Source organism: Papaver somniferum, chromosome 4 (assembly GCF_003573695.1).
Source record: "Papaver somniferum cultivar HN1 chromosome 4, ASM357369v1, whole genome shotgun sequence".
Taxonomy (NCBI): Eukaryota; Viridiplantae; Streptophyta; class Magnoliopsida; order Ranunculales; family Papaveraceae; genus Papaver; species Papaver somniferum.
In genome coordinates, this window is record NC_039361.1 from 25074692 (window position 1) to 25092861 (window position 18170).

Below are 18170 nucleotides of genomic sequence, written 5' to 3' on the forward strand. Positions count from 1 at the left end.
TCTGTAGAATGTCGCAAGAATCAGCGAACAAAAGAGTAAAGATAAATAAAAAAATGTAAAGTGGGCGAAACTGGAAGAAACATACCTCTTTCACTTTATCAGGCAAATAAAATACCCAAGGTCGGTAAGCAGCGAGACTCGCAGGAATGACATTCGAACCAGCAATATAAGGTCCTTTCAGCATCAAGGGGAAGACGCACCATTTATCATCTTTGGATTGGCGAGGGGTTTTATTTATTCCAGAGTGACAATCAATGTCATGCATGAGTATTTTATCTTCATCAATATTATCTTTCCTTTTCAAACGAACACCCCAGCGAGTATTCTCTTTCTTCATGGAGATCAATTCATAATTCTCAAAGAAACTCGCTACTGTGTATTTTTCAGCGATTATCTCCAAGTCTACGAATTTAGGATCCCTAAGTTCTTTAGAGTAGAGAGATCCTTTACCAGCACCACGGTTAGCGAACTCCAACATTAGACGGATGCAATCTCCACTTAATTGAAAGATAACTCGCGAGAAGTCTGGATGAGCGAGAATCTCATAAAATAAAGGAATGTCAGGGTCATAAAGAGGAATGGGGAGACCTGCGAGAATTTGACCCAGCGAAAGTATGATTATCTGATCATCACAGTGTTGATCATAAAAAAGTTTAATAGAAAGAATTGATTTGGCACTTTCACCAGGAATGGTAGAAAGTGTAAAACCTCTCTCGTCGAGATCTTTTTGGATTTCCTTAAACGTTTTCTCATGCTTTTGGCCGCTTGGAGGCATATCTGAATATAGGGTATGGGAATGGATGAAAAGTAAGAAGATTGAAGAGGGAAGAATTACAGTAGCAGAACTTACGGAAGAACAATAGAGTTGCAGAGATGAGAGAGTAAAAAGAGAAGAGAAAGTAAAAAGAAAATGGAAAGAAGAATAAGAAGAATATATAGAGAAGATTTTTTTTACTCGAAGAAATAAACACCATTAATGCGAAAAGACGTGAGCGGTTGAAAAAGCAGCGGTTACAGAAGACGTGTCAAGAAATAGATGGAAGAAATCATAGTGTGATAAATGCAGAATATGAAGAGATGGACAGCTGCGGCATTTCTCACATCGTTCTCTACTTCGCAGAGAATATATGAGAAGAGGCAAGATGTAGGATCAGAATCTCGCACCAATAATGCCTCAGCGAAATTATTAACAACACAACACAACAGTGTCGCAGAACAACTTCAGAAATGACATAATAAACGACGTCAGCTAAATCATGAGAAAAATGTGATGGTCCTGCGAATATTAGGGAGTTTGCGAGATTAACATTTGTAAGGTTGCGAGAATGTCGCAAGCCATATCCGAAAATAAAGGAAAGATTAGCTATCATCCATTATGAAATTCCCTATAAATAGTCATTCAATTGTAAGGAAAGAAAGAGAGATCTTTTTGGAGAGTAGTAGCTAACAAACAAGAGAGAGAAAAATCAAGTGTGGTTGTTGTTCTTATTCCCTTTCTCTTTTCTTGTAAGATTGTTCAAAAGATTAATCAATAAAATTAAGATTGTTAATCTAAAATGAGTTGAATATTAATGAAATCTTGTGAAGGGTGTAGTGTAGGATTTCCTGCAACTACATACCAACTCCAACTGCTAACTAAGGGGTAAACCTGTTTGCTAAAAAGAGGTCTTGGACAGGTCAAGCCAACGTCAAGTGATGGTCAATATAGTTTGACTTTAGACCAACTTTGCACTAAACTTCCAAATACCATATCTTCTTCGTGTGATGTTCGATTGACGTATTCAAGTAATCTATTATGTGTAGATTCGCGAGATCTGCCTAATAGCACTATAGGTTTGACTAAATTATTATTTTATTAATTATTATAATTAGTGTTCAAATTCGATTAATTACGTCACTATGCGACGTATTTGTTATTTGACAAATCAAATTGGATCGACCTGGTTACGGGTCCTTACAGAAAAGAATGTGATCGGTATCCTCGTCACCTCACCAACCAAGTAACTCGGCGTGCCACATACCAGTGCATATTTATTTCGCATGTGTAAATTGTTTGACATATGGTTAGAGCATAGCTCGGTTGAACCCACCAAGCGTTGGCGTGTGTCAAGTTTGATTGTCATATTTGAGTATCAAAACTCATCTAGAGTCTCCTGATTAAATACTAGAGTCAACTTCGTTTAGGTTAGACTAGAATGTCTAGGAATGTGGAGACGTACAAGTATTACTCGGAAGACCTGAAGAATGAGAAGAAGTCGACTACAACAAAAACATCACCCTTCCTCTTGAGGTTAGTAATATTGACTTGATCTTGTTTCCATTCCTGACATATCCTTCAAGTCGATTATATTGAGAAACAACATGCGAAAATGTATATATATGATACTCTAGTGGTTAGACTTGATCATATCATTATGATCAAAGTGTACATGAATTACTCCAAGAGTGCACAAAGGGCAGGTAGTGAAAGATGCGGGTGGAGTTGGGATAATATTAGTCAACACTGCATCAAGTGGAGAGGAGATTGTTGCTGACTGTCATCTTCTTCCAGCACTCTCAGTTGGAGAAATTGATGGGAAAGCAATAAAGACCTATGCTCTCCGAAATTCAAAGCCAACAGCTACTCTAGCCTTCCTTGGAACCAAGTTAGGTGTCCGGCCTCCTCATATTGTGGCATCATTTTCATCCAGAGGATCCAACTTCCTTACATTGGAAATTCTGAAACTGGACATGGTTGCATCTGGAGTTAACATTCTTGTTGCATGGACAGGGAAAGATGGTCCTTCTGGTTTGCTGACTGATCACAGGGGAGCGAACTTCAATATCTTGAGCGGGACTTCTATGTCATGCCCACATTTTAGTGGAGTTGCAGCTTTGCTCAAAGCTAAACACCCTTAATGGAGTCCAGCTGCAATCAAATCAGCCCTCATGACCACATCTTAGGTTCATGTTAACACCCAGAACCCTTTGAAAGATAACTCTGACGTCGCGTCTTCAACCCCCTTCGATCATGGGGAAGGTCACATTAATCCTTCAAGAGTCATCGATCTTGGCCTTGTTTACGACTTGGGTCCACAAGATTATTTTGAATTCCTTTGCACATGAATGCTTACCCCACCACAGCCGGAAGCTTTCTCCAAGTTTCAAATCACTCCTACCGACATGCTCTTGCTAACCCTGGGGATCTAAATTACCCAACATTATCTGTTGTATTCCCAGAACATATTGACTCTGCAAAAGGAATGTCACCAAAGTTGGTCCTCCCACTTCGAAGTATGTTTCAAGGTTTCGCCACTCAAAGGTGTTATTGTCACAGTTCAGACGAGAACCCTGCAATTCACAGGCAAAATACAGAAGCTATCCTACAAGATCACCTTTACCACAAAATCTCGACAGCCACCGCCAGAATTTGGAGGTTTGGTCTGGAGCAATTGTTGTCACATGGTTAGTACCAATTTAAGTTATATTATTGGCTTATAAGTACTTTGAATGGAATGTTGTAGGCACTAAACATGAAATTTTCCAACTACAATAAACAATTGTATCAGAACGACTTTTTGTAGTCATTTTATTTTATTTAACGGAGGCTTATTCTTCTCCTATTTCTTATATGCACTCTTATAGTGTTGAAGAATAGAAAAATACAGCTGCAGATTACTACACATAAACATCCAGATCTATGACAAAAATTATAAGCAAACTCAAGAGTTGAACTGGTTTACATACAAAATATCAGACCTTGCTCGAAGTAAAACTGGTGTTGTCGGCTTCCCAAATTGTAGTTCCATCACAAGTGCAGAGTTTTTTATAGTTCTCTCCCACTCCTGCACTTCTAGCAATCACTGCAGCAGCAATACCCGAGTCTGATTTATCTTCAGTTTCATACACCACAATGGCTCGGCCAATGAGGTCAGCAACTCTAAGCATCTGCTTAGCGTCAGTGTAGGATGCTTCACCATTTCCAAGAGCATCTAGTGTTCCCAGGTCGCCAAGCGGCTAATCAATGAAACAACATTCATATGAATTGGTAATCTATGGAAAAAAAATATTGTAATGGTGGATTTGTTTAAAACAAGAGTAACCGTATAATATTAACGGTGGCTTTTCCAAATAATCTAATGGTTATATCTGGATAGAAATTCGAATGTTACAAATGTTTTGGGAAAATCACGATTGATGACAAATCAGTGCCATAACCATGTCAACGCTAAGTGATCAATTAACGTAAGAAATTAGCTCTAAACCTGGTATTGTTGCATCATTTTTCTACGTGAAGAGCATCTACATGTAGAGTTGCAGAACAAAAAAAAAAAGTATCTTAACTTCGGCTCGGAACGTCCTCTGAATAAAGTTAAAGCTAAAGTCAAATCATTATGGACTACTTGTCGTGTTTTAAAACTGTGCCTAGTTACATCAGGCTTGGTTCTAAAGTGAGCAAGGCACCATGCACAATTTTAATTGCACTTGGTGCCAGACTCACTGAAAAACTGAGCCTAGTTGACACAATTTCCGACCAGGATGTTTTTCGGCTCATTTAATATCCTACGAAGCACTAAGAGATTCCAGTTCAATGCGTACCTAAATTTAGAATCTTTTTATTTTAGCTTTCCTAGTATTTTTGCATTTCACACTGTGAATACTCTCAAGATTCTAAAAAACTATCATCTTACTAGGAAACTTTAGTACATTACTATTACAAAATTTAGGGAAAAATTGTTAGCTTTATTTTGGTTTAGCAACAAATTGAGTTTTGGTTTAACTTAATTGAATTAATATAATACTAATCAGAAAGTTTAAGGTATAGATTATGCATGAAAGGTGTCTGTCATGGCCAAGAAATTGATATTTATTTAACTATCACTGGTGGCATAAAAGATTGTATGTGTTGTTGTGCGATTGTTCTTCAACTGATGATGGCAGGTTGAAGGACATTTGTTCCTATGAAGCATGAGGTGGACTCAATTCTAGCCTCTTATATAACTAAAGTTTATACCATCACTAAAAGATAAGAGGAGATAGAATTGGAAGCTTACCAAGCAAGAAAAGCTCTTTGCTTCTACAGATTTCATTGCTTTTTAGTTAACATCACATATGTCCTATAATCTAAGGTATGTACCTTAACTATTTCATGTTATGAATGTGAGGTATCTAGTTACAGAATAGAAGATCCTAAACATTCAGTTAAGTCGGTAAAAGTAGATGTAACTAAACATGTTAAGTGCAGTGTCAAATCATACTTAAGCTAAGTAGTCATGCTTAGACTAAAGGATCATGTTTAGTTACTGAAATCTCTGACTTTGGTATCAGAGCTATAGGTTTAAACAATATTCTACAACTAGTATATGTTCCTTTAGTAATTAACATGTCAGGTTCTGCTCCTTAGAATCAAATAGTATTATCTGTTGTTTTTGCTTCAGCAGTTCTTGTATGTCTTTGTTCTAAAGTTGAGTATTGCCAAAGTGATACTCGAAGAGAAAACAAAGTGGATGTTTTGTGTTAAGAGACTGCATGAAGTAGCGCTCTGGACGTCCCTGGTGTGATTATACCCAAAGGTGAATCATGCTTATGACATCTTGAATGGAGCAAAATAATCTGCTTATGTGCGGTGGATGATAATTCTTCGAACCCGAAGGTGAAAAGGGATCATTATACACCAAATATGAGATGATTATCTTTGCTATTGGTTAAAGGCTTCGATATATCGTAGTTTTCGCCCAAAGGTGAAGTTGTTTGATATCGAATCTAAAATAAGTATGTTCTGTTTTGTTATATCTATATGTTGTCACATATGTTAATGATGTGCATAATCATTTCATAAAGTTTAAATGATTTGTACTGCAACGTTTAATATATCATTCATGTGAAATAGAATAAAATATTAAATGGTATGACAGTTACAACCATGAATCCCGTTCAAGTTCAAGGATTTATAGCTGGTATTGAGCCATTGGATGGCACAAGTTACTGAAGGTGGAATTCGCAGGTTGAAATAGCCTTGGGTTATTTAGATTGTGATATCGCTTTGAGAGAACCTAAACCAGAAACACTTTGTGCTACTACCAAGAAAAGTGAGAAGCAGGATTATCTCAGATGGGTAAAGGCAAACAGGATAAGTCTTCTTATTATGCGTGGTGTTATTCCTGCTGCTATACAAGGTGGTATTCCTGCTACAGATACAGCTAAAGAACTTATGGAGGTTATTAAATCGCAGTTTACAGGTTCAGCAAAGTCTATGGTTGGAAAATATATGGGTCAGTTGTCTTCAATGAGCTACAGTGGGGACGATAATGTCCGAGATCATGTTCTTTAGATGGCAGATCCGATCTACAAGTTAAGGGGTCTAGACATGAATCTTACTGACGATTATCTAGTTCAACATGCGGTTAACTCACTGCCAAAACAGTTTGAGGGATTCAAGATTGCTTATAACATGGATGAAAGGAAGTGGGATGTAAATGAACTGATTGCTTATTCTGTGCAAGAAGAGGATAGGCAACGTCGCAAAACTACAGAGTATGCACATCTTTCTATTGCTGGTCCTAGTAAGAAGAACTTCAAAAAGTCAGCTGACTAACAACAAACTTTCTGAGCAGACAAAAGAAGTCCTGATAAATGAGTTAACTAATAAAAACAACAGTCTAACACTGATAATAATCCAGTAACCAAGAAAGAAAACAACAAAATTTATACGGCGCGTTTCTTTTGAAAAAGCATGGCCATATTAAGAAGTTTTTGCCTCAAATATCAGAATTGGCTGAAAAAACTTGAGGAAAAGAAAAAAGGTACAGATTTCCATATGATATGTTTTGAGATTAATCTTTTGGATACTCCTTTGAATACTTGGTGGCTAGACACCGCTGCAACAATTCATATCACTAATTCCTTGCAAGCACTCAAAAGCAAGAGGAATCTAAGTGAGGGAGAGCGGTGTTTATACATGCCAAATGCTCAAGGAGTGAAAGTTGAAGCAGTTGGAAACGTGCAATTGACTCTGGAATCTGGATATATGTTGGAGCTTTTTGATGTCTTTTATGTACCCAGTATAAGAAGAAGTTCGATATCGGTTGGTATACTTGATACCAAAGGTTTTTGTTTTTTTGTTAGTGGTGGATCTATAAGTATGCATCGTAACTCTGAACTTGTTGGTTTTGCGCCGCTTGTTGATAATACATACAAGTTGAATGTTGATCTTGGTGCTATAACTTCAGAGTTCTGTATGTATGTTGATGCTTCTAGTTCATCTGTTAAGGGTACTATAAGAAGTTTAAACTCTGAAAACTCTTTTATGTTATGGCATTAGCGATTGGGGCATATATCCAGACAACGTATAGAGAGACTGATAGGGGAAGGGATTCTACAACAACTAAATTTTTCAGTTTTCAGTATTTGTATTGCATGTATTAAAGGAAAGCTTGTTAAAACCAGAAAGAAGACAGCAATGCGAAAGTAAAGATTTGCTTGAAATCGTGCATATGGATATATGTGGTCCTTTTACTATTGCTTTTAGAGGCGCACAGAGATACTTCGTCACTTTCATAGATGACTTTTCGCGTTATGGGTATGTATATCTTATTCATCAAAGATCTGATGCTCTTAAGGTGTTCCAAACTTATAAGGCAGAAGTTGAAAATCAACTTGACAAGAAGATTCAAGAGCTAAGATGTGATAGGGGAGGTGAATACTATGGCAAGTCAAATTCTTTTAGCGAAATCATGGAAAATTGATGGATTTTCTGCCAGAGCATGGAATTGTACCTCAATTCACTACTCCTGGATCACCGGAGCAAAATGGAGTGGCAGAAAGGTGAAACAAAACTTACAAAGACATGGTTCGTACCATGTTATGCAATTCTACCCTTGCTGAATCCTTATGGGAGAAGCCTTGAAGACAGCAACATACATATTGAACCGAGTTCCTAGTAAAGCAGTACCTATGACTCCTTTCGAGATGTGGACAGGTAGAAAGCCTAGTCTAAATCATTTTCATGTATGGGGTTGTCCAGATGAAGCAAGAGATCATAATCCATTTGAAAAGGCACTTGATTCTCGCACTACAAGGTGTTTCTTTGTTGGTTATCCAAATAGATCAAAGGGTTACAGGTTCTACTGTCCATCTAAGCCTTTCGAAATTACTAAAACTAACAATGCCAGATTTCTAGAACATGATGAAACTAGTGGGAGTTCAGAATCAAGAAAGTTGTATTTGAAGAAAAAGAAGGTATCCTACTGAACAGAATGAAACTTCAGTTCACAAGCAATCTGAAGTTGGCATTCCAGAATCTTCTAAAGATATTGAAGTGGGTGAACCAGTTCTGCGAAGATCATCAAGACCGAGGAAAATTGTTGTGAAACCAGGTTTCAGTTCGTTCATGATTGAATCAGACTGTACAGCTGATGAGGAAGATGAACCTTTAATATATTCGCAGGCAGTAAATGGCAAGAATGCTCATTGTTGGCTTCCTGCCATAGATGATGAGTTGCAACCAATGGGCAAGAATGGAGTATGAGATATGGCAGATCTTCCTGAAGGTGCGACGACGGTTGGTTGTAAATGGATTTTTAAAATCAAAAGGAATGCTGATGGGAGGATCAAAAGATACAAGGCCAGACTTGTAGTCAAGGGTTATACACAAGAAAAAGGTGTCGATTACGAAAAACCTTCTCTCAGTTTCTAAGAAGGATTCTTTAAGAATAATAATGGCCCTGGTAGGTCATTTTGATTTTGAATTGTTTCAAATGGATGTCAAAACAACATTTTTGAATGGTGAACTTGATAAGAAAAATATATACTGCCACCGGAAGGTTTGACGTCTCAGAAACAAGAAGGAAAAATATGTTGTTTAAAGAAATCTCTGTACGGGTTGAAACAGGCTTCTAGGCAGTGGTATCTGAAATTTGATCAAGTGATAACCTCGTTTGGTTTTGCTGAAAACGCCCTTGACTGGTGCATATATCTGAAAACTAGTGGGAACAAGTTTATCTTTTTGATCCTATACGTCGATGATATCTTGCTGGCTACTAATAATATTCATATGCTACATGATACTAGGAATTTCCTCTCAACTAATTTTGAGATGAAAGACTAGGGAAAGCTTCCTATGTCCTAAGTATTAAGATAAGTTGCAATAGAAAGAGAGGTTTGTTGGGCTCATCTCAAGAAGCTTTTATGAAGAAGATTCTGAAAAGATTTGAAATGCATAACTGCGCAGCAGGTGAAGCACCTATTGTTAAAGGTGACATCATCAATAAATTGCAGTGTCCTAAATCAGATCTGGAAAGGAGTCGAATTGACTCAGGACGGTATGCATAGGCAATCAGAAGCTTAATGTATGCCATGATTTGAACCCGTCCAGATTTGAGTTTTGTTGTATGGTTAAAAAACTTTATGAGGGGTCTACAAGTTATAGATTCAGTTTCTAGACCAATAAAGTTTTACTGTGATAACCAAGCTACAATAAGTTTTGCGAAAAACAATCAAGGAACAAGAAGAGTAAAACATATAGATGTTAAGTATTTCCTGGTAACGCGCAAAATCAAAGAACGAGAAATAGATATTTCTCATATTTCGACTCTCATATTTCCACTGATCGTATGATTACAAATCCAATGACGAAAGGTTTGATCCTAAAGTGTTTAAAAAGCATGTGTTTTCTATGGGTGTTGTTGATATCTTTTGAGTTTTACTGAAGCTTGTATGTTGTGGTTATATGTTATATAATCAACTATTTCTGTTTAGTCACTTAATTGCGAAATAATAAGGTTCTGTTTTGCAGATGAGAACACTAAAGGTGTATGCCGGCTAAAAATATTAACTTAATGACAATGGATCGTCTGGATTTCTGATTATAGAAAGGCTTATGCATCGTTTAAGTGGTGCTTAAGTCTCTATAGTCGTTTTCTAACGTGACATTTAAATTATGGATAAAGTTCTTCATGGTCTTTACCTCACTGATTGGGATTGAAGTTCAAAAGTGGCCACCTACATTCTTATACTGCTATCTAATCCAAATATTTTCTTAAATGTTTTCAAAATTCAGAAAAAATTTGTTGCTGACCAAAAGTGGGAGAATGTTAGTTTTATTTTGGTTTAGCAAAAAATTAAATTTTGGTTTAACTAAATTGGATAAGTGTAATCCTAATCAGAAAGTTTAAGGTATAGATTATGCATGAAAGTTTTCTGTCATGGTCAAGGAATTGATATTTCTTTGACTATCACTGGTGGCATAAAAGATTCTGTCGTGGTCAAGGAATTGATATTTCTTTAATTATCATTGGTGGCATAAAAGATTATATGTGTTGTTATGGGATTGTTTTTCAACTGATGATGGCAAGTTGAAGGACATTTGTTCCTATGAAGCATGAGGTGGACTCCATTGTAGCCTCTTATATAACTAAAGTTTATACTATCATTTAAAGATAAGAGGAGCTAGAATTGGAAGTTTACCAAGCAAGGAAAGTTCCCTGGTTCTACAGATTTCATTGCTTTTTAGTTAATATCATATATGTCCTACAATTTAAGGTATGTACCTAACTATTTCATGTTATGAATGTGAGCTATCTAGTTACATTATAGAAGATCCTAAACATTCAGTAAAGTCAGTAAAAGTAGATGTAACTAAAGATGTTAAGTGCAGTGTCAAATCATGCTTAAGCTAAGGTAATCATGCTTAGACTAAAAGATCATGTTTAGTTACTGAAATTTCTAACACAAACCTGTCCTGTAGATTTTATTGGATTGAAGATTTTCCCAGTACTTGCCGCTCCTCTAGTCAAATCCCCGAACTCATTAATAGTCCATCCATGTTTTCCAGGTGATAATCCACTGAAGTGTGCTTCAATTCTTGCTAATTCCATGCTCACTTGGGCCACGCGTACCACGCCAAAAATATCTGGACCTTTAAACTCAGCAACAACAGCTGAAACTAAGAAGTCTGCGAGCAGAGAAAAAACAAAACAATCTGAGCATTACATTCAAGGAGATAGCTTCAGGATGAAATTGGTTCATATATCTACAACTAATTGGGATCACTAAGCCAACTTACTGGAGTATGACAAAACTGCTGATAATTAAAAGGGAAAAAACATTCATGCAGATTCCACAGAGAGATATGAAATACAAGTTTTGCATGCCATAAAGTTGGCAACAATCACTTAGTTCATTTATCAAACATGTTAGAACTAGAAGTCAGGAAGTAGTATATTCAGGTGTTACTAGTATCATGCATTACTACTATTAGATTAACAAATAGAAAGTGACGTCCTGAACTCCTGTCTCCTGATTTCTATTCTTAGGGAAGATCCCACATGCATTTGCAACATATCCTACCAGAAAAATGTTGCGAACTTTTCTCATGTTTCATGACAATGCAAATGTTTTCTTGCGAATAGTAATATTTTCCTTCGAATAGTAGTTTAGAACCAACTATCCTTTGTTCTCATAATTTAAACCTTCACGCTGGAGACAGACAGAATGCAAACTGCAGTTGATATGAGGCTATAAATTAAGCCAGCACACACAATTTTTTTTATCAGCATCACTAAAATTGAGTAAACAGAAGTCACTGTCGTAAACATGAAATGCAATGCAAATGTAAGATATAAAAAGGCATCTTTACTTTACCATGTCCCTTAATAGACACTTTTATCCATTTGGTAAATAAGTTTTACTTATTTGTCAACAACATAATATGAACTAAACTTCAGTGCTCCTAATGGCCTCCTTCAATTAAGCTTTTGAAAACATTGCCAAGCAAACCCCTTCAAAACAGGAAAACATTTCTAGATACACTAGACCTTGATATCACTGTTTCAATTGTGTTTCACCACCGAAATGACACTACAACTAAGCAATTCAAACAAATTGAAACATGCATTTTCCGCAATTGCGACAATATATGCATAACAAGACCAAAATAACAAAGCACTAACCTTCAGGGCTCCCTTGACCGATTAATCTAGCTTTCTTTCCCGTCTCTTCCAAAGCATCAGCCATTTTCTTAACAGAAGAAGAACCAAGAACTCTAACAACTTGATTACTCAAATCAACCTCAACTCCTTTCACTCCTGAGACAAATGAGAAAAAACCCACAAATTCTATCACCATTACAAACATCTCAACCAATAAACATAGTAGAATCATAATTCAAATTCCTAATTCAAACCTTACTTACCATCAACTGTAACTAACTTATTCTTAACAGCCTTAACACAACCCTCACATTTCATATCCACCATGAATTCTGTCTGTAAAAACAAACCATCACTTCAGTAATATAAACCACCCAAAAAATCAAAAAAAATCATCACAATTCCAATTAATTCTCATATTCAAAGTATAATCCAATCATCTAAACTATATCAAACCATCTAATCACCAATTTAGCATCCAAATTGAAAAATTAGAATAGTCAAACTCACCAGTAATTCAGGCAAAACATTGGCAGGTGCTGAAATTGTATCCATTTGAAGGGATGATTTAACAGGAGGAGAAAAAGAAGAAGAAGAAGAAGAAGTGGAGGAGTTGTTGGAGAAGGCAAAACGATTGGGTTTAAGGAAGGATGTCGAAAGGGAAGGGAATTTGAAGGTCTTAGAAAGAGAAAGATTGTGAGAATCTGAAGACGAAGAAGAGAGGGTAGCGACGGCAAAAGCTACAGGGAGATATACAAGGGAGGAGGAGGATGTAGATGCTGAAGTTAATGTTCGCAGAAGATTTGACATGTTTTTTTTTCTATTAAAATGACGAAGAAAGAATGGTAGATGTTGAAGTTGATGTGCTTTTCAATATTGAGGTTTTAGCTTCTGGACTGGATTCTTCCGTAAGTGAGTTGAATCGGACTAGTTAATTCGGTCAATATGTTGGTCAATTTTGTTGACTTTTTGTTCACATTCGAGGCATTTGCCCCTCCTGGGTATTTTTCACTCTGTTTTAAAATTTTATAATGATTGCTGGTTAATTGATTTGAATGTTTTTGAAATTTGGATATTTGACAAGGAGCATAATGCAGACTGGTTGCTTGTCATCGATGGGGCTACTGAGATTAAATTTGTGCATATTGCTGATTAGGGATCCTGAGATTAAAGAAAATTTTGATAGAGATTATGGTGCAAAAAATTAACATAACAGCAAGTACATTCGACGCTTAAATATGGAGAGGTTATGCAGAGAGTTGGAGACGATATTTTTGATGGCATGAATGTGGCTACTATTATAGGTATCTAAAAATCCAAACATTACACCAAACTCCTTAATAGAAATGACCTAGAATGTATGAAACTTAACTATCTTACCACATGTGTAACACCGATTCTTGAGGGATTTGTCCTCACGATCTCCATAAATCTTTTATATTTACTCTTACTTTCTTTATATTTTTATGTTGGGTGTGTTGTTTAAATAAGGGATATTTTGACTTTGGGTCACATAAAAATGACCGAAGTTGCGTTTGGGTCACCAATAACTTTTAATTAGAGTTTGGGTCACAAGACCATTGTTGAGCGTCTTGACCGTTGGGAACTCAGTTATATCCTAAAATGCCTAAATTGGCCTTAACAGTCTCTTGGTTTTACTAACTAAACCAAATGGATTTCATCTTTAATGTCACCTGAAATCAAATCCCATCAGAACCCACCTGAAACCATCACCAAGTGAAAAACACCACTTATTTACAATCGATTTTCTATCTTCAAATTCCATTTCTTTAAACAAAATTCAAACCAAACCCTAACTCTTCACAGTAACAGAGCTTCTCAGCTTCAACACCTTGTCCAATTAAAACCCGACACTAATTATGCGTACATATTAGTACTACTTCCAATGGATCAATTAAAATATAAGATCAATCATCAATCAACAATCGTCAGATGATTATCCGCCAGATTCAACCAAACTGAAAAAAAATAAAATATCATATCCATATTCTCCACCAACAGCAACAACTCTAGTTCTTTCCCTGAGTTATCAACAGTGAAAACTACCATCTCAAACATCGAATCACTACTATCTTCACCGCATACTTCAAATCGATGAGAATCCCCAATTTTATTTTCAAACCCTAGCTTTTGAAATTCAAGATTTCTCTCAAATTAATCATCAACTTCCTCTCTCAATTCACAACAAACCCTCATCTCGACTATTTCCAGTGAACCCATATTGATTCAACCAACAATTTCTTCTTTAATCTTGATTCGTCTCTGGTTAGAGCGACAACTCAGATTAAAAAGGGGAGAGGAAAAATAAAGAAGTGAAAGAAGTCTTCTCCTCTGATTTAGGGTTTTAGACCTTACGATAAATCATTTAACAAAACCAGCACATGGGTTTCAAAGAGTTTTCACAAGTTAGAAATCAAAAGTATCAGAAGAAGGAATTGTAAGCCTACCTAAACCACAAGTTCACCTAAAGTTGAAACTCTGGGTTGCAGCAGCAGAAGACTCACACTCTAGGGAAGAAAGGAATTCTTCTCGATATAGATTTTAGGGTTATATGATCTTGTTACACGTGCAAGTCATACTCAAACAGTCACTAACAATGTTAACTAAATACAAACGGTCACTAACAATGTTAACTAAATACAAATTAATTGGGAAAAATATTATTTTGATAATGGTCAAGACGGTCAACGACCGTCCGTGACCCAAAGTCTAATTAGAATTCCTGGATGACCCAAACACAAATTTGGTCACTTTGTTGTGACCTAAAGTCAAATTATCCCTTTAAATAATAGCAACTGCATTTTAGCATCGACAAAGGTGTTCGACTACATCCGTTCCACCAAAAATCGCATAAAAATCTCATGAAACCACTTGGAGAAAGCATATTCATGAGATATCCATTTGAGACACAAACCAGGTTTTGTGATATTCTACATCTAAGACGTAAAGTTGAGTTCTGCAATTTCATTTGTGAGGTATATAGTTCACATTTCGCTTATAATACCAGCAAGTAAAACTAGTCATTAGAAACTCGTAAAAAGTAGGCCAACAACAACAACAAAAAATTAAACAACAGTAAGCAAAAAAAAAATCGAAGAACAAAAAATAATAATAAAAAAAAACCTCAACATAAATCTAAAATTTTACACTAAAAGTGTATTGATACAAAATATTTCTTACGATCGAGTAACCAAAGCTTGTGTATATACTAATATACAATGCTTATCTACAACTACCTGAACCGCATTTATTCCACCCAAAAATTGTTGTCCAACATCACCGAAACTATTTTCATAACCCTTTAACCTTCTTAGGAAAGATATTTAACGACCGCTTTTAATAAGGCATGAATCATATCTTCATCCAACTCATCTACTATAACACCATAATCATCTGCTGACACTGGTAACGAAGTTGAACAATCCCCGTCAAACTCAATCACCAGGTCAAAATTATTGACATTTTTAACAAGATAGTAACAAATCACCGATTAGAGCTCTAAGTCATGCTTCACCTGTATTTTCTAGCACTCACAATTACAAGTGAAGTAAATATATGCATTACAAAGATCAACTCAAGGACAATTAGCCATCAACTTCAACCTACCAATTGTGGATTATAATGCAACAATATGAGAAAAGTTTAGATCCAAATTAAAAAGAACAAATACTAAATCATTATCTCCCATAATCCTTGTAAAAAGAAATTGAAATTTATATCATTGTAAAAACTTATACTCCCTCTGTTTCTAAACAATAGGTTGGTTTGTATGTAAATTTACACATGACCAACCTATTTTTTAGAAACAGAAGGAGTAGAAATACTCGTAAAAACTTAATCCAGTACATTTAATATGCACCGAAAAAATCCTCGAAAAAATAAATCTAAACTAATGTCCTCATGAAAAGCAATAGAGATAACATATCAATATATTTCAGCTAACAAAGCTTCTAGATTAAATTCAATGAAACTCAGAACGATTTTGGAGAGATAACATAGTGTGCATGTATCTTAACAGAAAAATCAGAAAAAACAAAAACGAAGCAAAAGAAGGTAAACTCTAAACAGGAAAAAATTCAGTAGAATCAAATTTGTACCCTTAATTACACTTACATATCTCCTTCTCTCTCTCTCTCACTCATATTGTTGTTTTCAATTATTAACTAGATTTATCTTTTATAACGAAAATCTTAAATTTTCGTTTATAACAAAAAGGTTCTTTTAGCATTTTTTTTTTGTTTTTATTAGACTTCATCATTTGGTTTTACACCGATGCTCTTCCTATTTTATCTCAAGGTTATCTCAATCAAATGGGCTTAAAGAAAAATCATCAACCCACGTGCATCCCTAAAGGTGTGCGAGATATCTCAAGGTTATCTGAAATAACAAGGTCATTCTTTTATAATCGACTTTTGAGAACAATAGTTGTTATTTGATGGCCAACCGTAGACCCATAAGTCAACCAAACTTTTGGTGTGTCAATAAAAATTGATCTATAGTTGTTTTACTGAAGAAAGAAATAAAAAATTACCTACATTAAATCGTGATGTTTGGTAATATTTAGAAGTAAATTTTGACTGACTTTTCTAGGGTTGTATTTGTAGAAAATCTAATGGTCATGATAGTACTATTTAAACTTTAGCTTGACTGTTTTGAATTGTATTTATTTATTTTTCAAAATAACAAAAGAGAAATTCTAAATAGTAGTTACTTTGTATTTAACCTTTGTGAGGGTTGTATTTGGTCACTCCCTTGAGTTTCAATCCAAGGGTCTTAATGGTCTGTACAATTGATTGTTAATAAGTCGAAAACAAATCGTCATCTCAACATAGGGTCTTAGAATATGAAAAGGTAAAGAGGGCACTTTGAATCATTACCCTATGTATTTTTGAATCATGGCAGACGTTGACACAAATTCTGGATATTACTACTCTGATTACTGATTGTACAACTTTGTTATTCGCAATATCAATATTCAGATATTCAAGGTAATTTTATTACGTGATTTTCATTTAATAAGTTTTCTTATCTTTTTCTTTTAGATTGGCTTGCATCTGTCTTGTGAATTTATATTGTGATCTTGTTTAACTATACAAATTCTCAAGTTATTTTTTTTATAATTATTTTGTTTGCTTATAGGGATCCGCCTTTATGATTTTCTTGACCCATGAAAACTCTGATCACGCCATATGTTGAATATATTGTTGTATCCAACTTTTTTTAACACATGTAATATAGGTTTGACGCCCTATTATATATATATATATATATATATATATTTGAATCAGGAAACTTTTTTAACGCATTTTTTTTATCGTCTAAAGGAAACTTGTACTCCTTCTGTTTCTAAATAAAAGGATATTATCACGTTTTCATTTTAGCCTAAAAATAGGCCAAATTGAAAAAGTGATAGTATCTCTTCTTTTTTTCCCTTCTAATTGTCAGCAGTTATGTCATACTCTAGTACAAATTGACTTAGTGATCCCAATTTATGGTAGATATATGAACCAATTGATCCTGAAACTATTTCCTTGAATGGAACACTCATATTCTTTTGTTTTTAATCTGCTTACAAACTTCTTAGTTTCATCTGTTGTTGTTGAGTTTAAAGGTCCAAACATTTTTGGAATGGTACGCATGGCCCAAGTGAGCATGAAATTAGCAAGAATTGAAGCTAGTGGATTGTCCCTGGAAAACATGGCCGGATTATTAATGAGTTTGGGGATTTGATTAGAGGAGCGGCAAGTACTGGGAAAGTATTCAATCCAATAAAAGCTACATGACAGGTTTGCCCCTAAAATTTGTAAAAGTAATGAACTAAATTAAGTTTCTTAGTAAGATTGTATGTTTTCTAATTATTTAGATTCTTGAGAGTATCCATAGCGACGAATGCAAAAAAAAAGTAAATTAAAATAAAATAAAAAGAAACTAAATTTAGGTTTAGGTTCGGCATTGAACTGAAATCTCACAGTAGTACTTCGAATATTAAACCAGCCGAAAAACACCCCAGGTGTAAATTGTATCAACCAGGCTCAGTTTAAAATTGTGCCTGGTACCAGGTGCAATTTAAAACTGTGATTGATGGCAAGCTCACATAAACCATGCCTGATGCAATTAGGAACAATTTCAAAACACGAAAAATAGTGCATAATGGATTGGCTTTTAGCTTTAGCTACATTCAACATTGTTCACTGCGGGCCGAAGTTAAGATACTCTTTTTTGTTTTTTAGTTCTGGAACTCCA

General features: G+C 35.3%; 1 protein-coding gene and 1 pseudogene across 1 annotated transcript; one reads left to right on the forward strand and one right to left on the reverse strand.

The window, feature by feature from the left end:
- The first annotated feature begins 2433 nt into the window (after positions 1 to 2433).
- LOC113272204 lies at positions 2434 to 3502 on the forward strand (annotated as a pseudogene).
- Positions 3503 to 3539: 37 nt separating this feature from the next.
- Positions 3540 to 12756, reverse strand: LOC113274979 (copper chaperone for superoxide dismutase, chloroplastic/cytosolic-like). The gene is made up of 5 exons (XM_026524402.1): positions 12417 to 12756; positions 12170 to 12242; positions 11928 to 12062; positions 10713 to 10930; positions 3540 to 3996 (listed from the first exon to the last, which is right to left on the reverse strand). The coding sequence occupies exons 1-5, from the start codon at positions 12714 to 12716 to the stop codon at positions 3733 to 3735; spliced, it is 990 nt and encodes a 329-aa protein (XP_026380187.1). The 5' UTR covers positions 12717 to 12756; the 3' UTR covers positions 3540 to 3732.
- Positions 12757 to 18170: the final 5414 nt, after the last annotated feature.